General features: G+C 42.1%; 1 protein-coding gene across 1 annotated transcript in view; it reads left to right on the top strand.

The window, feature by feature from the left end:
• otog (otogelin) overlaps nt 1-26,055 on the top strand; it is a 97,713-nt gene that overhangs the window by 8,690 nt on the left and 62,968 nt on the right. Inside the window, exons 8-20 of the mRNA XM_030726226.1 lie at nt 1,034-1,155; nt 9,647-9,855; nt 10,071-10,201; nt 10,309-10,415; nt 11,971-12,080; nt 14,370-14,495; nt 14,749-14,857; nt 15,278-15,324; nt 17,108-17,253; nt 19,070-19,202; nt 21,791-21,968; nt 22,854-22,978; nt 23,318-23,530. Coding sequence (XP_030582086.1) covers nt 1,034-1,155; nt 9,647-9,855; nt 10,071-10,201; nt 10,309-10,415; nt 11,971-12,080; nt 14,370-14,495; nt 14,749-14,857; nt 15,278-15,324; nt 17,108-17,253; nt 19,070-19,202; nt 21,791-21,968; nt 22,854-22,978; nt 23,318-23,530 — 1,756 coding nt within the window. The remainder of the gene's footprint in view (nt 1-1,033; nt 1,156-9,646; nt 9,856-10,070; nt 10,202-10,308; nt 10,416-11,970; nt 12,081-14,369; nt 14,496-14,748; nt 14,858-15,277; nt 15,325-17,107; nt 17,254-19,069; nt 19,203-21,790; nt 21,969-22,853; nt 22,979-23,317; nt 23,531-26,055) is intronic.

Genomic DNA, 26,055 nt, shown 5'->3' with positions numbered 1-26,055 from the left:
CAGCTCTGATTAATGAAAGAATGACAGTTCACTAATGATAACACATGAAAACACAGCACTGCAATTCTAAAGGAGCATGTAAGCAGGAGAGGAGATGACATTTTCCTTTATAGCAGATAAAATAACACACTCAAGAATGTCACAAAGTGGCAGTCTGAGGTGTGTGTGTGTGTGTTACTTTCAGGGTCAAGTTTCAGCTTTTTAAATACTCTTGGGGAGAACTGGCAGAAACTGTCTTTGATTTTTGGCAGCTAGGGTAACTTTTAAATTGTTATTTATGCCTGAGGCTGCTGATACTCTTATCATATCTCTTAATACTTTCTGAGATGAGTACATTTAAGTCCACTGGTCCACTAAATGAATCTCAAAAACAGATCACAGACCTGTAATATATTTATATAAATTCTCCCAAAGGGCTGAATTCAGTATTCTCTGGGTGCCAGGTCTCTTTGGCTCTGCAGTTTGAGGATATTAGGATAACCCATCATGAATTATAGCACTCATACATACAAATTCAGTGCCCATTAGCAGTTCTTTCATTGTGCTTATGTATTGTCAAAAATAAATGATGCCATCCTCATCATTTATCAGAAAATGCCAAATCAAGCACTCAAGTAGTAGTAACTAAGGGTGATTCTTTACATTTAAAGCTTAAGTTCATTCACAAATAACTTGTATTGTTGAGGTAAAGCTAAAATCAGAGAACTGACATCAGGGGAGCTTGAGGAGAGTCTGACCACTGTAATATGGCAAATTAATGATGCTAAACTTGTTGGCTTGATTTTCACTACAAACATTACCAAAAAAGCATTAGTTAGTAAAGTTAGTTACTACAAAAGAACTAGTTAAGACTGCTGTTCAAATTTGCATAATAGGAATTCTATGATGGGCCAAGATGGACATGAAAAGTGTGACGTTTCCAGTGATATCAGTGTGTTAATATTACAGTTTAGCTTTCGTGCTAATCTGTATTTATTTAATCCTCAATGAAACCACCCGTGTTTAACTCTATGCTCCTTCTTGCTGTTTGCAGATCCATAACGACCCAGGCTGTAGCTCAGCACCCTACACTTGCCAACGATCTGTCAGTCTCTTCCTGCCATGGGAGGGTGAGGTCCGGCTACATGCCACCAACGTGACCTTCAAAGGCCAAAGGTCAGCTGCTTCCCCTCTGTATGCTTTATTTTACATCTTGTTGTAGGCTGTGTCTATATCACATTGGAATCACTGTGTTTGTGTAGCGCCTCTCTAGTGCGTACAGCTATAACGAGAGGTGGCTAACCTGAGTTCTTTTAAGTATTCACAGAACCTGGGGTTTCTCTACGAAATTTAAATAAATGTCCCTTTAAACCCTGCATTGACTAATACACTTATAATATCAGAACAGTCAATAAACACACCAATTAATTGAAAAATATATAGAACATTTACTTAGCAAAATAGAAGGAATTATTTACATATTCTGTTCAGTTTCTTTTGAACCAATAAATGCATTCAACATTCAATAAAAACGTCAAACTTAAATATCCCCTATGGGCCCCAATAATTAACCTACAGCCGGCAAGAAAACAAAATAATATGATACTCCAGTCCAATCGTTGCAGGCCTGAACGCTGCTCGGGAACGCTGTAGCCTTAAACAAATGGCCGTTTCACCTCAAGGGCAAAATAAAAAGCGGTACCTTTTGCTGATGGAGTCAACCACTCACACAGTCAAGGACGCAGGAGAAGAAGATGAGAAGAGGTGATTCGCCTGGAAGACGAGGGGAAACACGCAGCAGACGATGCAGGCACAGCCCTCACACACAGCGCTGACCAGCTCCGTCGGCTCTCTGTCCTCGTCGTCCGCTCACAGCTTCACGCAGGCCCTGCTAATTGAGTTCGCGGGTTGCTAGCTTCTTAGCATGGCACAGGCGAAAGCATTAGCCACTGTATTAGCAGCTCACTCGGCTAACGTCAGTCCTCGGTTGAGTTTTCCACTCAAACTCACCAACTTCACCACCATTCAGGTTTTGGAAAAGAGTCCTTGTCGAGCACTTTCACTGAACGATGATAAAAGCTGGCTTAACAGTCCGCAGTGTACACCTGCATCTCTTTCGCTCGTCTCTCTCTCTCACTTTTCTCTTGCTCTCTCCACCACGTATCCCTCACGTTTTCCTCTCACCTCATTTCCTGTCCATTCACCGGAGATGTGATCACTTCCCTCACAAAAGGTTACAGAAATAAAATATACAACTTTTGTCTTTTTCTTTCTTAAACAATTTTAAACGTCAAACCTCATTTGCTGTTTAACGAATTTTTAACAAATACCATTTACGAACTATGAACTTATTTATTTCCGCATACATTACATGAACAGATTTTAACAGGGTTACACCCTCCCCCTTTTGAAATGTCTGTGTGTCCTCACCAGACACCAAACTAAGGAGTCCTAAGGGCACAACACCTAGTACCTCTAGGGTGGTCCTATTTTAATAACAATTCCCCTGTGGACTATGGTCAAGGGCTTGTCACTGGATCTACCAGGCTCATCATAGGTGAGTCTAATGGTAGGCTTAATAGTTCTTTTTGGTCTGGGTTCAGCTCTGGTTCTCAGTCTCTCTTCCCGGACCTCAACTACAGATTCTTCTCCAGACTCCAATTCATTCTCACTGACATGTTCTGGAACTTTTCCTCTTTCACACCCCTTACCCCTTTCATCCTCTAGTTCAGGATCAGAGTTGTGACCATCATTGTTTATATCCGAGTCTTGTCCATCAACAGGTTCAACTCTCGTGTCATTATCATACTCTGAGTCAGCGTCGTGCTCTGGATCAGATTCATCATCTATGTCAACTGACCTGGCAGTATTCAACACTCTACGGGCAAGGTCTTTTGGCATAGCCCGGTGAGTGACAAAATACTCCACATCAGAAGACGAGTCAGAGAACTCCTGTAACTCTGGAGTCTCTGGACTTTGGTCTCTTTGGTTTTTCTTTTGAGTGAATGCTCTGGTCCTGGGCCTGGCAGGTGGATCCTCAATCTGTTTGGTGAGTGGCATTCTCACAAACTGTCCAATAGGTAGAAGGTGGTCCCTATGGATAGTCTTTGTCCCTGGCTTTCCATCCTCCCGTTTGATCTTGAACACAGGTAGGTTGGGCAGCTTTCCCGTGACAACATAAGGTTCAGTACTCCACTTGCTTCCCAGCTTATGCTTTCCTCTCAGACCCAAGTTTCGGAGTAGAACTCTGTCACCAATCTCGAGGGACTGAAAGGTAACTCGCTGGTCATACAACCGTTTGTTTCTCTGGTGCCTTTTGTCTGAAGCCTCCGAGGCTAACTTGTAGGCTTGTTTCAGATCTTCTTTCAGCTTAGTGACATATCGGGTGTGGCATGCATCCTCTAGGCCATCTGGGGATGTTTTAAAACACAGATCAACAGGAAGTCTTGCCTCCCTACCAAACATTAGATGGTAGGGTGAGTACCCTGTAGCGTCACACTTTGTGCAATTGTACGCATGGACCAAGTAAGGAACATGCTGGCTCCAGCTATGTTTCTTCTCACGACCCAGCGTGCTAAGCATAGAGATCAGCGTTCTATTAAACCTTTCTGGCTGCGGGTCTCCTTGCGGGTGATAGGGAGTAGTCCGTGACTTGCGTATCCCCATCAGATGCAGTAGTTCCTGGATCAGTCTGCTCTCAAAATCCCTCCCTTGATCAGAATGGATCCTTGATGGCAGCCCATAATGAACAAAATATTTCTCCATCAGGGTCTTAGCCACTACTTGGGCCTTCTGGCTTTTAGTTGGGAAAGCCTGAGCATACCTTGTAAAATGATCTGTGACTACCAAGACATTAGCTATGCCCTTGGAGTCAGGCTCCATGGAAAGGAAGTCCATGCACACTAGATCCATTGGCCCATGGCTGACAATCTGGTGCAATGGAGCAGCTTTCTGTGGAGGGGTCTTATGAGCAACACACTCTCCACAGTTCCTGATATACTCTTCCACCTCCATTGACATCTTTGGCCAAAAGAATCGGCTACGGAGAAGGTCAATAGTTCTCTCCTGCCCAAGGTGTCCCAGATCATCATGCATGGCTCGCATGACCATCGGTCGAAACTCCCTTGGAAGGACAAGCTGAGTGACCATTTCTCCAGATGGTTTCTTACTGTAACGGTACAACAATCCATCTTTCATGGAAAGCTTTCCTATTTCTCTTTTCAATCTCAATAACTCTAGATTCTTTGACACTTCATCAGGCCACTGTCCATGCTTGACAGCTTGGATGGCTGGTCCAATGGCTTCATCTCCTTCTTGAGCTTTCTTGAGACTCTGCTTTGACATGAGCTCAAGCGATTTCAAGTTCATATGCATTGGATATGCATACAGGTCAGGAACACACTGTGCAGATGCCCCTAGCTGCGCGACATATACAGGTGTCAAATGAGCAGCTTCTGGTACACAGACTTGCTGACAAATAGTCTTGACACCAGACTGCGGTATAGTCACCCAACCGTTGTCATCCACATCTGGGGTGTTCCGTGACAACAGGTCGGCGTCGATGTTGTGTCGACCTGGACGATACTGGATGTCAAACTCATACGTCGACAGGGCAGCTAGCCAGCGATGCCCTACCGCGTTAAGCCTAGCTGTTGACAGCACGTACGTAAGCGGGTTGTTATCGGTACGTACTGTGAATCTTGCCCCATACAAGTAGTCGTGGAACTTGTCGACTACTGCCCACTTGAGAGACAAGAATTCCAGTTGGTGTATGGGATAATTTCTCTCAGCTGTGCTCAGCTTTCTGCTTGCAAAAGCAACTGGCCGCAGGCCTTCAGGGTACTCTTGGTAAAGTACTGCACCAAGACCCTTCAAGCTTGCGTCAACATGCAGAGTGTATGGCTTTTGTGGGTTGGCAAATGCCAAGACAGGTGCATGGGTCAGGCAATGGATAATCTGGTGGAACGCATCTGTGCATGCTTTGTCCCATCTGTCTCCAAAGGGCTCTGACTCTTTCAAGTAGACTTTGTTGACATCAGGGGCTTGCTTCTTTCCCTTTTGGGTAGGAGCATAACCCTTGGTGAGCTCGGTCAACGGTCGAACGATTGCAGAATAGTTCTGGATGAATCTTCTGTAATAGCCGCAAAACCCTAAGAACGATTGCAGTGTCTTTAGGTTTGTTGGCATAGGCCAGGTGGTAACAGCCTCTATCTTGTCTGGATCTGGGGCAACACCGTCAGCAGACACTACGTGCCCCAGGTACTTGACTCTGGGCAGACAGATCTGACACTTGTCGACTGAAAGTTTGAGTCCTACCTCCCCAAGACGATCTATGACCTTGAGCAGTCTCTCTTCGTGCTCTTCAAGAGTCTTTCCGAAAACAATCAGATCGTCAAGGTACACTAGCACTTGCAAGAGGTTCATGTCTCCGACTGCCTTCTCCATTAACCTCTGAAAGGTTGCCGGAGCTCCTGTGATGCCTTGCGGCATCCTCTCAAACTGGAAAAAGCCTAACGGACAAATGAATGCCGTCTTCTCTTTGTCTTCTTCAGACATGGCAATCTGGTAGTAGCCTGAACGCAGATCAAGCACAGAGAACCACTGACTCCCTGTCAAGGCATTCAGTGCGTCCTCAATGCATGGGGTGGTGTACTGATCTGGTACTGTTCGGCTATTCAATAGTCGGTAATCTATGCACATCCTGACAGTGCCATTTTTCTTCCGAACAACAACTATCGGGGATGCATAGGGACTTCTTGACTCTTTTATGATCCCTGCCTGTAGCAGCTCTTGTAAGTGTCGTCTCACATCTTCAATGTCGGCTGGCGCCAATCGACGTGATCGTTGACGGAAAGGCCTGGAATCCGACAGTCGAATTCTGTGCTCCACCCCTTTTGCTAACCCCACATCCCACTCATTCATTGAGAAGACATGAGACTTCTGGGTTAGCTTCTGACGCAGCCGGTTCTTCCATTTTTCGGAGATGGGAGAGTCTCCAAAGTTTATTTTGCTCACATCAAAGTTGGAGGGAGCTGTCTCTTTCGGTGGAATGGTAGAAACTGAATCAATGTGAAACACACTGCCAATCACTGTTCCCACAGGTATAGAAATCTCTCTTGTAGACTCATTCCTGACTAGGACTTTGAACCTATTAGCATCTAATGCCCCACTGGGCATTACCATGGGAAGGATGAACACGTCAGCAGGTAGAGTGACTGCTGGTGAGGAATCCATCAGGAGGATTTCCTGCTGAACAGGCTTCTTCAGTTCCACTTTGCACACAACTGGTGCATCACCGCGTGGTGGTACAGTCAAAGGGCCTGGACCCATCCATCGGACACGACCAGCCTCGTCGTCATCCTGGACAGGAACAGTAACGCCTTTGAGTACAGGTTGGCCTTCACTGACACAAACACGAAGGCCCAGGGCCCGTGTGACATCAACACCATTGTCCTTGCATTGGTTCACCAAGCGTCTGACATGGCTAGCATTAGTACCTACAATGACAGAGGTATTGTCATCAGCTCTTGGACTAGGGCATATGAGGGCAAGGACAGTTACTGTCTGAACAGTTCCTAGCACCTCAGCTGGATACTCAAGGTCGACTACCACGTATCCAGTGTATGGGTAGCTAACACCTGACTCACTTAGGCCCCACAAGGATAGACCAGATACTGGCTGAATGGGGATATCAGACAAGTATTTCTGGTACCAGTGTTCAAAAATGATTGTCACCTGGGAGCCACTATCCAATAAAGCAGTACAGGGCTGCCCATTAACTTTCAGTGGGACCAGGCTAGGCGGCCCCACCAGCCCATCTGGAATGCTCACATTTTCTGGCATGTCTGCAGTACTATTCTCGACTGAACAGTTCATTGTGCTAGCAGGGGCATCACCAGATGATTTGTTGGTCTTAGACAACTTCAGGGCTTGAATTAATCTCTTGATAACTTTAGCCTGATTTTCCGGATTTTGACATTTCCCTGCGAAATGTCCATTCTCTCCACACCGATAACAAAAATGTTCCTCTGAGACTTTGAGTGATCTCTGTGGAGAGCTAGCAGCTAGCTTTGATGTCTTTACGGATGAAACAGCTGCTTGTGGTTCAGCCACATTCTTTGTGAACTTCTGCTGCAAGTGCTTTAACTGCTTTTTCAATGCAGTTATCTCATTGTCAGGACTGCACTCACTGGCTACAGCATTACGAGGAGTCTGATCAGTGCTAGCTAGTGTGTCTCGAACTGGCTTAGACACAGCAGCAGCAACTAAGGACCTGAGCTCCTTCATCTCAGACTTCAAATTCTGAAATTCAGTCTGCTTGTCAACAACTTCCTGCTTTACATATGCACTTTGCACAACAGGATGAAGCTTTTTTCTTGAGGCCTCATATTCTTCCTCTGTACGAATCTCTTTTAACAATTGGAGAAAAGAGGGTGGCTTATCTTTTCTCTCCCTAAGCCGAAGATTAATCAGCATCAGATCAGAAGCGGTAGCACCACGCAACAACTGATCTAGCCTTACTCTGTCAGCACAACCAGGAGGAAGGCCACCTCTCTGCACGACCCGGTTTAACGACTGTTCTAGACGTCTAAGGAAGTCAGAGAGCCTCTCAGTTGGTTGTTGCTGCAACAAACGAAAAGCAAAATACAACTCCTCACCTGTTTCTGCTATTCCAAAAGCATGTTCAAGTGCCTCCAAGCAGGTTTCAGGGCTAATGTCAGGATTGCCAGCGCGTGCTGCTTGGACAATCTCAAGCGCCGGGCCCCTAAGACTCTCCATCAGTCGCCGTCTTTTCTCTTTGAGGGAGCAATCACACTCTTCCACCATGAGCCGTGCTTGGCTCAACCAGTGGTCAAACTGCTCCTCTCCAGCCGGGGTGGGCAACAACCCCGAAAAGGTTCGTAAGCGGCGATAGCTTCCATGCTCACTCGAAGACTTGCTCTTGTCAAGTATCTCACTCACAGCTCGCAAAATAGCTTCTGTTGACTTAGCAACAGTATCTCCCTCTGGGAATAATGTGCACTGTTCATCTACAGGCTTATCTTTAGCCTGCTGTGGTCCAGATGACCCCTGAGCTTGTGCACTAGCTCGAAGACCTTCATCAACTGTGACCACAGACCACGGCCCTCCCCCATCAATGGGGAACACCTCAAAGGGAACCATGTCTCTCTTTACGGCCTCCTTGCATTCACACAAGACAAGAAATCTGTTTTGCCGTAAACTTAGTGTTCGGCCTCTGACACGAACACGTCCCAGACTCTTCACTGTTTGCATAGTCTCCTCAATAACTGCTGCAGTTACATCTTCTTGCATGAGCACCAAGACTGCATGAGCCTCATCTACTGACTCCCCTTGGCACCAACCCTTTAACTCTAATACCAACTCGTCTCGAGTTCCCATGTTAAAGAGAAAAACTTTTCACCATTTACGGTTTCAACAGAATGCTTTTCACAAGATAATGCACAAAAAACAAGAAACCCACACAATAATCCTGATCCCAGCGGTGCCTCCAATTTATGTAGCGCCTCTCTAGTGCATACAGCTATAACGAGAGGTGGCTAACCTGAGTTCTTTCAAGTATTCACAGAACCTGGGGTTTCTCTACGAAATTTAAATAAATGTCCCTTTAAACCCTGCATTGACTAATACACTTATAATATCAGAACAGTCAATAAACACACCAATTAATTGAAAAATATATAGAACATTTACTTAGCAAAATAGAAGGAATTATTTACATATTCGGTTCAGTTTCTTTTGAACCAATAAATGCATTCAACATTCAATAAAAACGTCAAACTTAAATATCTCCTATGGGCCCCAATAATTAACCTACAGCCGGCAAGAAAACAAAATAATATGATACTCCAGTCCAATCGTTGCAGGCCTGAACGCTGCTCGGGAACGCTGTAGCCTTAAACAAATGGCCGTTTCACCTCAAGGGCAAAATAAAAAGCGGTACCTTTTGCTGATGGAGTCAACCACTCACACAGTCAAGGACGCAGGAGAAGAAGATGAGAAGAGGTGATTCGCCTGGAAGACGAGGGGAAACACGCAGCAGACGATGCAGGCACAGCCCTCACACACAGCGCTGACCAGCTCCGTCGGCTCTCTGTCCTCGTCGTCCGCTCACAGCTTCACGCAGGCCCTGCTAATTGAGTTCGCGGGTTGCTAGCTTCTTAGCATGGCACAGGCGAAAGCATTAGCCACTGTATTAGCAGCTCACTCGGCTAACGTCAGTCCTCGGTTGAGTTTTCCACTCAAACTCACCAACTTCACCACCATTCAGGTTTTGGAAAAGAGTCCTTGTCGAGCACTTTCACTGAACGATGATAAAAGCTGGCTTAACAGTCCGCAGTGTACACCTGCATCTCTTTCGCTCGTCTCTCTCTCTCACTTTTCTCTTGCTCTCTCCACCACGTATCCCTCACGTTTTCCTCTCACCTCATTTCCCGTCCATTCACCGGAGATGTGATCACTTCCCTCACAAAAAGTTACAGAAATAAAATATACAACTTTTGTCTTTTTCTTTCTTAAACAATTTTAAACGTCAAACCTCATTTGCTATTTAACGAATTTTTAACAAATACCATTTACGAACTATGAACTTATTTATTTCCGCATACATTACATGAACAGATTTTAACAGGGTTACATTTACATTTAGTTTGCAGTTGCCTCATCACATCCATGACCTGCAGCTGGAGCAGATCTCACAATACGTGCTGGTAACGCAGCAGCACGGCTTCACGCTGGCGTGGGAGGGACGAAGCGGCTCTGTCTACATCAAACTCAGCCCAGAATTTGTGGGCAGAACCTGCGGCTTATGTGGTAACTTCAATGCTGACGTCCAGGACGACCTGAAGACGAGCTATGGTGAGCTCATTGAGTCTGACAGCTCATGTAGCACCTGCTTAGATCTTGCTGAATTAATTTGTGTAAATCCACAAAGAGCAGCAACACAGGCCAGCTGATCACAGCTTGTACACAAAATCTACTCAAGCGAGTTATTTCTAACTCACAATACTAAGGTAGTTTATAGGAGGCAAAACCACTGGCGTCATCAGATAGACATTTTCTCCATCTCTCAGGTGTGCTGAGTCATGAAATAGAAATGTTTGGGAATAGCTGGGTAGAGACACAGCCACATGAGGAAAGATGTTCCATGGTGCCCTCTGGCTTTCCTTCGCCTTGTGCTACAGTCGAATCTCATGTCTTGCTGGTAAGGTGTCATATCAAACAGCACATATGAGACAAACAAGTTAAATGACAGATAAAGTTACTTGAATGATCAGTAAAAAAGTATCTTTGTGTGTTTTGCGGCTGCAGAAGGTGGAAGAGGTATGTGCAATGCTGCTGGATCCACCATTTCAGAGCTGCCACGACTTTGTCAGTCCACTGTCCTACATGGCCAGCTGCTCCAATGACCTCTGCACGTAAGAGCAACCGATTAAGATCTGACTGTTGAGACTGTTTAATTTTTTCCTGAGGAAAAGTCTGGGTGTTGTCAAAAATCATGCATCATGAACCATTATTATTGACAGTTTATGCTTGTGAAATGTGACCACTTGTGTGCAAAACTATGTCCAAAATGCAAAGGGGTTGTGCTCTAGAGAAATCTCCAGCAAATTTCATTTATCCATTACAAAGATGGCCGTTTATACATGAAGGTGGGATTTGAAGAAACTTCAAGGGTTGACTGAAATCCTAATGCTGGTACCAAGACTATGGAGACGCTGGCTGTATTATCGGCTAGAAAAAAAAAAGACCTGGTTGCACCAATGACTCAGTTGGAACTCTGAATTGCACAGGCGCTGCCCCATCCCATGGCTCTGTTCCAGTATCTGATAGCTGCATATGCCATCGGCTGAAAATAGGAAATGTATATAAGTAGGATTGTTGTCACTGTAACATCCCCACTGAGGAAAATAAAGACATAACCATATTTGGATCAGAGTACAATGAAAAAGGTTTCTCCAAAATTTACTGTTAAATGGGATTTAAATCAAACTTACTTCTCCAAGAAACTGAACAGTGGCTCCTCAGAGTATATGTGCAGAATAGAAATACAACATTTTGTACCAAGCAATAAATATAATTTTGGCTACTTTTGAAACCATTTGTCACAAGCTGACGCATCTTCAAAGTGTTTACTGAGGTCATACAATCATAAATGATTTTTGCAACCAATGATGTCACCCCCTGCAGGCCATTACATAGAGTGCAGCTTTAAGGCACTTTTGCATCCGGTTTTTAGACCAGGAAGCTACATCCATCCTTTATATACAACCTATGGGAGTGACTTTTGTGGCTGTCTCATGGGGTAATTTGGAGTCCTGTAGGCACTCCCGTATGGATCTGATTTTATTTTTTTAGTCCTGAAGCTGCCACTTGGCCTCGAGAAGTTTAGTCTGCATCAGTTTTATTAATGGGATTTTTCTTCAGTAATTTGACACATGCCTGACATTATCTAAAAATTTGTAACATTCTGCTCAGGTGGTTGGGCATCTCTCTTTTTTGAACATATCTTAATGTACCCACTTTTCGGTTTTTGCCTTTCAAGCCAAGCCCTCAGACTGTGAGCACTTTGGTTACTTACTGGTTCAAAGTGATCCCACTCTAAAAGACACTCAGTTGTGTCTTTCATGGCTCAGGTCCATGATCCTTAACACCCCCCCCACCCAGAGTAACATTAACCATGGCAATCTGTTCCTGCAACTAAAGACAAAACAGTTTACTGTGTTCAGATTTTTATTTACTTCATCACATCATTCACTTTAACTGAAGTCATCACTCAAGTTTATACTACAAAAAACGTTTGCTACTATAGCTGCTTATTAATTTTGTATTGTATTTGGAAGCTGGTGAGAACAACTGGTGGGCAGTTATTTATTTGAGCTGCCCAGTCTTGTTTCAGTGTGCCTGGCTCTGTAGCCACACCTCTGCTGGCTCTTCTCAAAGAGTTCTTTTCTGTTTTTTACCCCGTTGAAGGTCGGGTCCCAGCGGTGATGTGGTATGCCAGGTGTTCACCGAGTACGCCCGGGCATGCGCCCATGCTGACCACCCACTGCACGAGTGGAGGCAGCACATTCCTCAGTGTGGTACGTTTTTCCAGGTGTTTTAAAAGGTGTGCCAAGAGGAGCAGAAAGCTGCATCTTTCTGTTTTATCCAAACAAATAATAAAAGGTACATTTTGTTTTAGTTGTAGTTGAAATGTATTATTATTTAGATGATATACATCATATTACAAGATTTACAAGATCACATTATAGATTGAATACTATACTGCTAAGCATTGAAAATTTCAGTAGTTTTAATTGCTTTCATTGTGCTTCATGCTGCTTCAGTTTTAGCCTCATGTGGAAACATTTATTATCTGAAGAAGTTGTTTGCAAATCCATGAGCACAAGTGCACAAACTTGGTTTATAATCTGAGAAAGGGATCTACATATGGGAACTGTTATTTTTTTCCCTCATCTTAGCCTCTATGCGTTACTTTTCTGTGAAATAGAGAAATCAAAATATAGAAGATCCAACAGTATCGAACGCTGCACTGAAGTTAACACAGATCTATTAACACCTTAACCTGTTATCTGTTATTTTAAGGATATAATTCTTCCACTGTTATTGTCAGTACTATGTGCCAGTGCAGTGCTACCCAAACTCTACTCCCACAGAGGTCAATTATCTCATTAAAAGTAGTACATCCTCACTGTGTACATGCTGAGCTTTAAATTAGAAGTGCCTGACTCCCTGGTATTACTCACAAATGTGCACCTAAAGGCAGATAACTTGTAAGCTGGAGAGGAAATGGTGTATTTCTAATTTAAGATCTTCATTTAGCCTGAAAAAGTTTGTTGCTCTATTTTAAAAAAAAAATATATATATAAAGCCCTCCATAAACTAAATGAAGAAAACTTCATTCCCCATTCCTACAAGACTAATCATGGAAGTCCTACCATTAATTAATGCTTCAATCTTAAATATGATCAGTCTATCTCTAATAATGGGCTTCATACCACAGGCTTTTAAAATCCCAGTAATTAAACCATTACTTAAAAAGCCATCACTTGACCCAGCTGTCTAAGCTAATTATAGGCCAATCTCCAAACTTTCTTTTATCTCAAAGATCCTTGAAAGAGTAGTTATAAAACAGCTAACTGATCATCTGCAGAGGAACGGTTTATTTGAAGAGTTTCAGTCAGGATTCAGAATTCATCACAGTACAGAAACAGCATTAGTGAAGGTTCCAAATGATCTTCTTACAGCCTCTGACAGTGGACTCATCTCTGTGCTTGTCCTGTTGGACCTCAGCACAGCTTTTGATACTACTGGATCAAGTGATGCTGAACCCTCCCTTGGTTACACTGCAATAGGTCTAGACTGCTGTTTCTTCGTCACTGACCTCTTTTCAATCTCTGTGTGTTTATCGCGCACTCTGCATTTAATCATTAGTTATTATTAATCTCTGGCTCTCTCTCACAGTGTGTCTTTTGTCCTGTCTTTCTCCCTTCACCCACAACTGGTTGCAGCAGATGGCTGCCCCTCCCTGGGCCTGGTTCTGCCCAAGGTTTCTTCCTGGGGCAACATGGGCAGCATGTCCCCCAGTCTGAACTACAATAGCAATTATTTGTTCCCATGCAACACATATGACCGTTTCCAAATGAGCACCCTTATGGGTGGCAGGAGTCAACTCAACCTGATATAGTGACATGGAATATAAACTACAGGCCACGTTTTAAAATAACATTTTGTGTGTCATGGTAGTGTGTAATGTGGATGTAGCTCAGGCGGTAGCGCATGCCACCTGCTAATCAAGAGGTTCAATCCCTTCTTGGGCAAGATACTGAAGTGCTTGTATGAAAGAAGCATATTAGATAAAGTGCTTTAAGTGCTCAAGGAGAGTAGAAAAGTGCTATATAAGAACCTGTGCATTTAATGTTTGAGCTTTTCCTGTGGTATCTAATGTCACTTAGTCTTCTCAGAAATCTGAGAAAATCCATATTTACATATTTCTTCAGAAATTACCAGCGAAAACCGAACATGTTATTCACATGGTGGTTGGAGTAATGTTAACTAAAGAACCACTGTTATAGTTTCTACTACAGTAAAGTTCAGCAAACCTGATTCCTAGGAGAAAAGAGAGCGCAAGAATTACATTTTTACTAAATGTATAAAACTGTTAAAATGTAATCACATTACTTAAAAGTGGCATGAGAAAAAAAAAAAATTCTAAAAATAATTTTTGTTGATCACATTTTTGTGTATTTTGTGTGACTGCCATGTCAAATTCCATATAATTCATTGGTTTTGGCAGCATGTGTAATCTGGTTTTATAGTAGGAAGCTTAAAGGTTTTTGACACGTGTTGTGTTTTATTTTTGCGACCAGCGAAGCAGTGCTCTCTAGGCCTGCAGCACAGGGAATGTATTAGCTGCTGCCCGGAGTCCTGCAACCTGGAGCGAACATGTATCGACAGCAAGCTCGCCTGCCTGGATGGATGCTACTGTCCCGATGGTGAGTTTCTACTAAGGTTCTACTACTTCACTGTTCAAAATAGCTCTATTTGTTTTATTTTCTGTCTTGTTTTGACCTTAAGATAAACAGCTTAAGATAGATTAATTATTTATTATTATTATTATTTATTAGTTATTTCCCCTTTGCATTCTTCAGATAACTTTTAACACATTATTTAATTTTTCTTTCTTATCTGCATTGTGATGTTTTCAACCCCAAGTGATCTGAAGTAATAATCTCTATCTGTCCCCAGGTCTAATATATGAAGATGGAGGCTGCGTGATGCCCTCCGACTGTCCCTGTGAGTACCACGGTATGTTTTATCCATCTGGTCAGACGCTGCAGGAGGAATGCAATACCTGGTGAGCAGTGCTAACACCTTTATCACCTTCTATACCATTATAATAATCTGGATGAAGAAACTTTTAAACATTTTTTCATTATCTGTTCAGATACTGTTCATCCCATAAAAAGTTAGGGACCAGCGAGGCCTGCCAGGTTTTTTATTTTTACAGTATTTAAATAACATCTCTTCCTGTCGTGACAGTTTTGGTTTTCCTTGTTTAGCAGATGGACACATACGAGAGCGTGCTTCATTGCATTTCAGCATCATGTATTTAAAAAACAAGATATTATCCTGCACTCTCCATGCAGTCCTTTTAATCTTCTCAGATCTGACCACCTGGGCGCAGTGTGTCCAGTTTCTGTCAGTGACCCTGCTGATTAGCTCAGCCTTTCATGTTCCCAGAGCCACCTGTGGACGTCTCTGCTTTCTGTTTCAGTACATGCGTGGGTGGAGTGTGGAACTGCACTGACCACAGCTGCCCAGGTTTGTGCCTTTCCTCTGTGGGTGGTTACATTTTTACTTTACTGGTACTACAGGACAAATTCAGCAAGATCCAGTTTTCCAATTTGGATACTTTCAATTTTCATACAATACTCTACAATGACAAAGTGAAAAGATCTTTTTAGAGTGTTTTGCTAACTTATGAAAATAAGAGCCATATCTCATTTAATATTATTAGAACTGTTTAGACCCTTTCTTATGATAACTCCAGCTGAGCGCTGGTGGTACAGTTGAAATATCAGTGAAAACAAAGCCTTGAGGTCCGGAGAAGTGTTTGTACATATTTGAGGGTTGTGTCTAGACACAATCTAGACACAGCAACATGGCAGGTGCTCTAGAAACAACAGCCTCCATCATTTTCAAAAGGAAGAAGTTTGCATTCTCAGTAGATCTGTCTGCTTCTCCCAACTAATCAGAACAAAGGGCCTTGGCTATAACCAAAAACTCAGTGGTCACTATGAATGAGGTCCAGAGGTATGAGGATGAGAGATCAGTGTAGTACCCTACAATATAGGCCAGAGGGAAGATATCAGTCGCTATAAGGCATATGACCACCTGCTGGGAGCTTGGTAAAAGGCAGCTCTGTGGCTCTCACAACATGAGAAGAAAACTCGTCTGGTTTGATGAAATTAAGATTGAACTGGTTGACTGGAATTCCCAACAACATGTGTACCTTGCCTACAGTCAGACCCAATCCTGCCACCATTGTGTTTGACAAGCTTATAAAATAAAGGGAACCATGGAGTGTTCAGGATCTCAGGCTTTCAACAAGACAATGAGGCCATCTAAGAAATCGCATTAGTGGCTTTGTGCTTTTTGGTAATAAAGTTCTCTAGTGTCCAGCCAGAATCTGGACCCAAACTCAATTTAGCATCTTTGGAGATATTTTAAACTGCAGGTGCTCCAACCTCAAGCCAAGAATCTGAGAAACATCTAAAAGAAAAGGTGTGCTGAGCTTGGATAATCAATACTAAACAGACTTGAGGCTGCTGTTGGTGTCAAAGAGACTTGAACCAAGTATCAGGGTCTGAATAAATGCATTTAAAATGGATAATTTTAGTAATATACTTTTAATGCATTTACAAAAAAACGCTACTGATTTTGCTGGTTCATTGTGGGGTAATATGTGCAGATTAATGTGGAAAAAAAGAATCTAACAAATTTTTGAGATGGAGAACTGGATCTGAAAACTTTTCTGTTTGCGCTATTTAAAGATTATCTAGTTAGGCAAGAGAAGGGTTTCTTTGTAAGGTACTATAAAGCACCTGTCCCTGTGGGACAGCGAGAAGGACGTTGGAATGTATCCTGCAAGGAAATTCCTCTAATTTTGTAAAAAAGCAAAAAAGTAGGCAAACAAAGCAAAAATCTTAATAAAAGGCTAGATTCGTCATTGTTAGTAGAAACAGGGAAGAAAAAAGCATGGGCTCAATTAATGGGGAACAAAAATGCTTGACATGGTCCAAGAACACAGGATGCTTCTTAGAATGGCAGCAAGTTTTAAAGAAATGGGCAGAGGATGCTGAGGGAGAATGGAAGAAAATAATACTCATAGTTTGGGAGGAAATAAAGTTTCTGGTTAGGGTTTGTGACAAAAGGAAGCTTCAAGGAAGAACCAAGGGCAAACCAGTTATATTAGATATGGAGCAAAGCAAGGGTGGAAAAAGCTCACAGGGAAAGAGATTTGATATTTGCTATGGAGCAAGGCACGTTTGCAGTGACTTTGGTTTGAAGTAAATATGTAATAAATGTACCACTCTCTTTACAGTCGAGTGCTCAGTCACAGGTGACATGTATTTTCAATCCTTTGATGGGCGGATCTACACTTTTCCTGCAACGTGCCAGTACGTGCTCGCCAAGAGTCGCAACTCAGGGAAGTTTACAGTCACCATCCAGAACATGCCCTGTGGAGCTGTGAGTTAATCTGTATTACTACTTCTTGCATAATTGTTGCATTTTCCTCTTTCTGCTTTTGAAACAAGTGTTCCTACGTCTGGGAGACTGCCCAACTCCTTCACTTCAGCCACTGCAATCAGAACTGTTCTACTCGCTCAGCTTACAAATTCATACAATTTGTCTTTCATGTAGATCCTATCATAATTTAAGTGCTCAATAATCCCCTCAGTCCAGGTCCTTTTTTGTTCAAGAGCCTTGCTGCAACTGCTCTGGCAGATAATGATCATGGAATGAAAAAAATACAGAAGACTGAGGGCTTCTTCTCTTTCCCCCTCATCTCCAAGCCTTCAGTTTCCCAGCAGTCTTTGAGCTGCCGAGCAGACAGGTGGGGGGAGATGGAGGGGAAGGAGGTGAGATATAAGATGTCCCACTCATCAGAGCAGAGGCCCGAGACCTCTAACAGCCAACTGAACAGGATTACCTTATCTGGCCTGACTGACAGAGCAGCGTACAGCTTTGTAGTGAAGTGGGCACTGAAGTGGTGTGTGTGTGTGTGTGTGTGTGGTTGGACAGAGAGAAGGTTATGCGAAAACAGGAGGTGAATGATGGGAAGAGTAGAAGGAGGAGGGGTGCTAAAGCCGTTCGGCTGTGGGGCTCTGCCACTTATGAAAGAGACGATTCATAGAGGCAGATTGTTTATTGTCAGCGACACTCAGGCTTCATTACTTTAGAAAAAAGTAACAGAGTAACTTTGGTGGTTTTGTGATTTAGGGCTGGCCTTAAGTATTTTTATTTTGTACCATTAAGTTTTATCTGATACAATCTTCTGATGCAATATGAAAAATGAGACTTTTTTTTGTCCTGATAATGGTTGGCCCAAGGAGTGGAATATCTGTCACTGGGTATTGTGAGATGTCAACTGCTATAAGAATTGTCAGCAATTATTTGTGGCACTTGTGTAATTGTTCTGCAAAATTGCCCCATTGATAGTTGCTGAAATGTTTCATGCACCTATTTTGAATTGTCCAGTCATATAGTTCAGATTCAGGGCACTAAAATGACTATAAGCAACATTTTTCATCCTGAAAATAGACTACACAGTCATGTGTGTGTCTGAGGGGTTGTTCTGGGGAACAAACCTGTAATTCTTTATGCTAATTTGGTTTCTTGCATGCATCTTTGTTGTTCTGGTTCACTGCTAATGTCCTCACAGTGTTGTGTGGGAGAATATTTTGGATTATTTGGCAAAAAAAAACTGAGAAAAGTTGCTGCAGAGCTGAAAGAAGCCATAAGTTGCCGGTTCATCAACTTAGAAGGTCATGTCAGTGCTGTATTTACAGCCTTTGTTTCCGCAGCCCTCAAGAAGCCAGAAAAATCTGTTATTGTCGCTTTATTGGCACCAGTGTTGAGTGATGGTAGGAGGCAGAACAGGCAACATAGTCTCCAGTATCAAACTCACATGTTTCCAATGCCAAACCATCCACTCCAACCTCCTTAAAGCCTTGATTATGAAGATATGAATGAAGAGTTACAGTCTGTTCATTTCAACAGACCAGTGCAGTGGGGGTGCAGAGCATATTCTGGTATTACGTGAACTGTGTGTCTCTCACTATTTATCTGAAAATAGTAAAGAGAAAATGATTGCAGCTGTCTTTCTAGAGTAAAATCCCACCTGATGCTTTTATACACTACTATTTAGCTCTCACTCTGGAACAGTGAGAGCTTTATTTGAGTCTGTTTCTTCCCATTATCTTGGTCTCATTGTGTGTCCTGTTGTGTATCTGTTTGGGAAAATGTCCGAGTGCTTTATCACGCCATCTTGTCTCAATTGCAGAATTTGGATGGGGCCTGCATACAGTCGGTTAACCTGGTAATTGATGAAGATCCAAGAACAGAAATTACACTGAGTCACATCGGAGAGGTCTTCATTGCTGGACAGTACCGCATCTCCCTGCCCTATTCTGATGGTAACCTCCTCATCTTTTATCACCTTCCAACATTGTTCCCATCCAGGGCCCGACTTTATTCAGCACTCTGTGGGTTACGGCAGAGACAGATTGAATGACAGATGTGCTATTGAATGGAATTTTTTCCCAATACTTTACTGGGTTAGCTCTCACATTGTGTTGCACCAAATGTCTATCCTCTGAGCATTGCTCATTTTACCTGCCAGTGTTTTCAAGATCAAGTCAACAGGCTTTTGTGTGCTTTATCTGGCAGTGTGTGAGAGTGATCTGATATTTTGTACCTGAATGAATAAAAACACTAACAGCTATTAGGCTTTATGTTCTGTTACAGGTAGTTTCCATTTATTGCTGTGCTGTACTGACATAAAAAAGATTGTAAGTTCTAAATAAAAACCCACAAACAGTCAAAATTGAAATGAATCATTATGAATGACACGTTTTTAGGTTTTAGGCTGTTGGTTAAACTAATTCTTTTGAATACATCACTTTGGAATTTTATTGTTTTGTGGCCTAAACAATTAATTAATCAACTTACCAAGTTCCTGATTAAAACAGTGATTAAAGTCAGTTTGATTTTCTTTAATTGCAAAGCTAAAGCCATTACAATCAAATGTTGCATCTAGGCATTTGTGCAAAAGTTTCACCAGAGTTAAAACTTACCTGTTAGTTAGCTAGCCAGTTACCATCTAAAAATGATATGCTGTCTTCTGGCTGAAGCATTTTTAAAGAATCAAAAACGCTGATCTCTACCCCCCGTGGCTGGATATAGAGCTATGGTTAGGATAAGTACCGCAGCAAACTCTTCTAAAAGAGATTTAAATTGCTCAGCAACTGTTAAATAAAAATTAATTAATAAGAAGCACTCCGAGAGCACAAACCTCCACCAAGGCAGCTCGCTCTCTGGGCAGTATTTACTTTTAAGGGAATAATATTGTATTTTGTATTTATTCATGTTTTCTTTGATCTTTTTTACTTTAAAAAGTACTAATATTTCTAACTAACCAGGCAGCTCATTTTCTTTTTCTTGATGAAACTTTCTTTAAAGGTGTAAAACATTTTGGGGTCAACTTGAAAGAAAAGCAGCTGTGAAATGTCAAAGTGAGGTCAAAGGTCAAATGTGACATGATATTTGGATGCAAACCATAATATGATATTTAGAATCCTCATATACCAGTATCATTTCCTAAATTTTGCCAATACAAATAAGCAAAATTTTAAAGATAGAAGACATTTTATGAAAGTTTGACCTAATTTGACCTTGAAGAAGAGGTCAGAGGTCCAAAGTAATGTGATATTTAGAATCCCCATAGATCATATCATATATGCCTGTATGTCACAATGGTGGTAAGAAACGTGGTTTTAGATAGCTCTGTATAGCATTATTATGACTTTGACCTTCAGATCAATCTTTTGACCTTGAAGGAGAGGTCACAGGTCAAATGTCACATAATATTTTAAATCTTTATACAGCACTTTCTATATGTAGGCAACACACGAAACACTTGTAAGAATCATAGTTTCTAAGTTATCAGGCTTTTTGTTAATTTTGGACCAATAAATCATTAAAATGACCTTGAAGACCTCGGTGGACATAAAGCAAATTGTAATGGATTATTAACATGACCCCACTTGACTAGTTTTATCAGAATTCATCAAAACTTTTTGAGCTCTCGTGTTTACAGACAGAATGATTGCAACCAAAAACACGACCTCCTTGGGGAAGGTCATGATTGAACCAGCGAGGTACAGCTCCCGTGGCTGCCCGGTCAATCACAAATGGCTGGAAGACGACATTGGAAAAGAACGAAATAGCAACCAGAGTCTCAGATGACACCATCTGCAACTTTGGGTCGTTATTATGTTGATGATTTTAATTATTTTACTACCAAAACATCATGACCCTGATCTGTCCTTGACAGTGATTCTTCTCTGAAGCATTAATATTAGTCTATTGTATGAACCATCCATCCATTTTCTGCTGCTTATATGCATCCAAGTCACGGGGCAGGAGACTAAAGCCATAATTATAATTTTGGTTCTGTGAGTCTGCTAGGGTCCGAGTGGCATAAAGTCCATCATTAAGCGGTGAGGTGTACATGCCACTCTCTCCAGTTTGTCCTAGGTATTCCCTCAGGGCCTTGTCCAGTAGCAGGTGTACATCCTAGTATCCTAGTCAGATGCCTGAAAAACCTCAACTGGCTCCTTTTGATTTGGAGGAGTAGCTTTATTGTGAGTCTCTCATGTATTATTGATCTCCTCCCTCTTGACCCTGAAATGGGTGTCATAGTTTTCTTGTACACAAGTGTGCTGGAGTCTGTTTGGGTCTGACTGGCTTAATTTTTTTATCATCATTCTTGCATAATGTTGTTTTATTCTTTAAAGATTCCTGTATAGAGTTTTTGATCATTAATTAATTTGATGCACCACCTGTGGTGCTAACATGCCAAGTGAATTACCCATGCAAAACTGCAAGAAACATGCAAGAAAGAAGGTTTCTAGTTTGGAAATTTACATGCAAATGATGTTGTTTTGAAAGTGTTTAAAGAACAAGCCTTTGAGCTAAATATTGTCCTGTACATGTCCCGCAGACCTCTTCCACATCCAGGAGCTATCGTCGATGTTCCTCCAGGTGAGGACGATGTCTGGCCTGCGTCTGCAGTACAGCTGGAAGGAGTTTCGCCTCTACCTGCAGGCTGATGAGCTGTGGAAGGATGACACTGTGGGGCTGTGCGGCACCTTCAATGGCAACATTCAAGATGACTTCCTGTAAGTGTGTGCTGGCTGACCTTTGACCCCTCCCGCACTCTTTGTTAACCCCTCCTCCAATAATAAAAAGCGAGAGCATACTCTTGTTTCAGAGGCAGAGAGGGAGGTGATGGTGAAGTGCTCTCCCTCTCACACTTGTGCTCTCTGTAATGCACACTGGTCGGGCGGCTCGGCATCAAAAGCCCGGCTCTCTGATCAGCTCTTTTAGGTGGACCAGATGAGCGCCCAACTGGACACGCCACTTCAACAAGGAATTTACTGTTAGCGGAATAGGGGCTCCACTGTACTGTATCGTAATGGCTGACTATAAAGGGCGGATGTTGTCTAACAGCTGTAAGTGGATATACATTGCAGTTAGTGACTGAAGTGGCCGTACGCTGCTAAGAATTCACTTTGCCTGAAGCTCTACAGAAACACTTCGCAGTTAAAGTGATGACTTGCAGAATTGTATCTTTCAGTCTAGGTTTTCTTTATTTGGTGCAGGGTGCTAACTTCTTTTGTTTTGCTTTGCTTTAACAAAATGAGCAGTAAGTCAGAAAGTTAGAAATGCAGGCGTCTGTTCTTACTTCAGAGAGAAGTGGGTGAAACTCATCTGATTAATGGTGGCTTGGACAGAGATGAGACTACTGCGTCAATTGCTTCTTGCCTGCTAGACATCAAAGAAACACAAGTAAAATTGATATTTAATAGTGCACAACTTTTCTTTAAAAGTTTCAAAAATGCAAGATGTGCTGTCTCGCTCAGCGACCAGTACTTTTCAGGTTTCAAACACCAAAACAACTAAAGCTCAGCTAATGATGCTTCAGCAGTATAAATGTTGCTTAACAGTATTTTTTTTTCTTCTGTGTGCTGTTGTATTCAATCTTTGCTTTGATTTTGGTGCAGATCTCCATCAGGTATGATTGAAAGCACTCCTCAGCTCTTTGGAAATGCCTGGAGGGTCTCGTCTGCTTGTTTGTCCAGCCTGAGTACGCCTCAGCTTGACCCCTGTGACACACACCAGCAGGCTGGTCAGTTTCTCTTCCTCCTATTTTCTGTTGCAGTCTAGAAAATGAAGATATTTACTAAGTGATGCCTTATAACATAAAACATATGCATTATTATATAAAGTTTGGGCATTTTGATGTTGATATGATAGTAAAAATATAAATACTGTACCCTGGCTCTGCTCTTGCAGACATATTTACAACAAACTTTTATAAAAATCTATTTTTAGGGTCTGTATTTTAGTCATGACATCAGACTCCTAGATGCTTTTACTAAGAGGCAGCCTTGTTTACTTGAGTTATTTCTAAACTGATATTTTTAACATTCTTGGCATATCTCTACATGCGCCTTCTCCTCCTCAGTGACCTATGCTTCAGAGATGTGCGATGTGCTGAATCAGGATCTGTTCTCTGCCTGCCATGAGTACCTTAGTCCAACACCCTTCCACCAGCAGTGTCGCTCAGACACGTGTAAGTGCGGGACGCCTTGCCTCTGCTCATCGCTGGCCCACTACGCTCGCCACTGCCGCAGATTCTCTGTCATCATCGACTTTCGGTCACACATATCCGACTGTGGTGAGTCACATTCACGCCAAACATGTTAATTATTTCTGACAATGGTGCCACTCAGAGATTGTTTTTGTTTTCATGTCTAATATCAAATCCACATGCACTGTTCATGTTTTTAGATGATTTTAGTACATAGAGGAGAGAAGTGAGGTGACAGTAAAAGACTGAAGAGTCGTTGGTAGGACTGTTTATGGGAATCTTACCTTTTAGAGTACGATATGACAAAAAGATCAAACTGTGGCTATATTCACACACATTCAGAAAATCCTCTGCGAGCTCCTAACTTATCCCAACTAGTTTCAGCAATTAGTCACAGCTTAGGAGCAATTTTGGAAAATTCTCAGAGCAACTCTTAACAAAGAAGAGATTAAAGCAATTACCTCAGTCAGAAGATGTGACTGACCCAGCTGATTGATATGTGTGGTTAATTAATCGATCTTGCTAAAATTTAAATTTCCACAGTAATAAAATTACTGAGACTGTATGCAATGAACCTGCGTTATTGTTGCCTTTTAAATGGTTGCTTTAAGAATGAGGATCAGTTCTGTGACCATTCACAGTTGCCATCTTCAAAGCGACTTTGGTGCTTCAGGAGGGTGATAATAAAATGAAGTCAGTCTGCTCCTGCTATCAGTTTGCGATTGAATGGGACCAAGTTGCCAATTATGTGCAATCTCTTTACATTCTCTTTATATTACAGTAATTAACTGTAATTAAATCAGCAAAAATCAGTCTAGTAAACCTGTTGCCATGTGTTGCAAATCTCTGTGGCCGTCTACATAGACAGAAATGAACATTAAACAGAAATTCATATGAACTACTTACATTCAGAGTCCAGCCAGAACCTCAAAGATTTGAAACAGAAATTCAGAAGTTCCTTCACAAATAGTGATGCAGTTGCTGCAGGATCATTTAACAGCAAAATGAAACAGGTGCCCATTGGTGCAGACTGACTCAGATTGATTGCAACATGCTGGCAGTCTGTGTGCCTTTAGAAATTAGACAGCAATTATTTGCAAACCTTCACCAATCTCTCTGAGAGTAATTTCAGGCCACCATTGTTTGAAAACAAGTTGCCTCCAGGTGACCTGTGCAGTTGCAGTTGAGGGTGTTGAGTGCAATTGCCGAGCAACCACCAACATTTCCTAGTGGCAAGGAGGTTGTTCAGTGTGACAGAGCCATTAAGTAGGAAATGTGAATGCATTTCTAATGAGGTCCACAACAAACATCATCCCATCATTAACGTCAAACCTTTGTGCTGTTCTTTGTTTAAATACTGGAGCACATTAATGAGCACCTCACTGGTTTTCTGGATAATGTTAGTCAAGTATGTGCACATAGGAATCCATCCAACCATTTTCTTCTTCTTATCTGGGGCCGGGATGTGGGGGGAGCAGCCTAAGCAGAGAAACCCAGACCTCCTTCTCTCCAGCCACCTCCTCCCGCCGAGAGATATAATCTCTACAGCGTGTCCTGGGTCTGCACCGGGGCCTACCTGGAACACCTCACCCAAGAGGTGCCCAGTAGGGTTTAATCCCGGGATCCGGGATTCCCGGGAAATGCGATCAGAACCATTTCCCGTTTCCCGGGAAACGTTAGACGGGAAACCGGGAAAAAAGTCGCGCGCGTCGATTTGACTTTCAGAAAGAAAAGAAAGCTTCAGAATGTTAAATTTAAGGAAAGAGAAGGGTTCGTTTAATGCGAAAAGCATTACTCTTCATTTCAGGCACGTTCAGCCTCCGTTTAAGGCTTCAGCCTTCATCTCAAGCGTTTTAATAGAGGTATTACACAGTTGTACTTTTTTCCTCTTTAATTTGTTGAAATCGTAGGTAATGTGTTTGTATTTTTTATTATATAATTTTATATTATTATATATTGTTATATTGCATTATATAGCCTATAAAATATGCCTGCCCTGAACAATAAAGAAATATCTGTTTAACTTCGAGTGTTTCTTTTCCTCGTTTGCAGCCGCTTACTAACAATCATGAATTAGGATGCGGGCCTAATGTGTGAAGAAAGTATCATGAAATAGATTGCTTTAACATATTTCGCTTTTAAAATGGAGTTGAGTAAAATGTATATTTTTTAGGCTATAAGGATTGGCCAGTTTTTCAAAAGACGATTCACAGCGAACCTACTTTAACCCTCAGACACGGTGTTATAAATTTGTTGTTGCCAGAATGGCAATGACCAAGTCGTAGTGCATTACTCAAGGCCCTGTGTTATGTCAAATTATAGTGTAGTACTGTAGTTAACTTTTCAATGACTATTACAGCGTTCCACTGGTGGAGATATAGCGCAACAGATGGCGCCACGACAGCGTGGCTGAGCCTTTATCAATGCTGTGGAGATGAACCGTATTGTTTTGCACCAGCAGTTGTAAAATATCTTGGTATAATTCCATGTACAATGGAGGAATATTCGAATTATATTTGTTAAGGGAGTGTTGAGGAACGATACAACACCGCATAGCTCGAGCACTCAAATGTCGAGATGTAGGTTTTATTGCATTAATCAAGCCAACATTG

The sequence above is a fragment of the Archocentrus centrarchus genome, chromosome 3, assembly GCF_007364275.1.
Source record: "Archocentrus centrarchus isolate MPI-CPG fArcCen1 chromosome 3, fArcCen1, whole genome shotgun sequence".
NCBI classification, from domain to species: Eukaryota; Metazoa; Chordata; class Actinopteri; order Cichliformes; family Cichlidae; genus Archocentrus; species Archocentrus centrarchus.
This window is presented reverse-complemented; position numbering and strand designations above follow the sequence as displayed.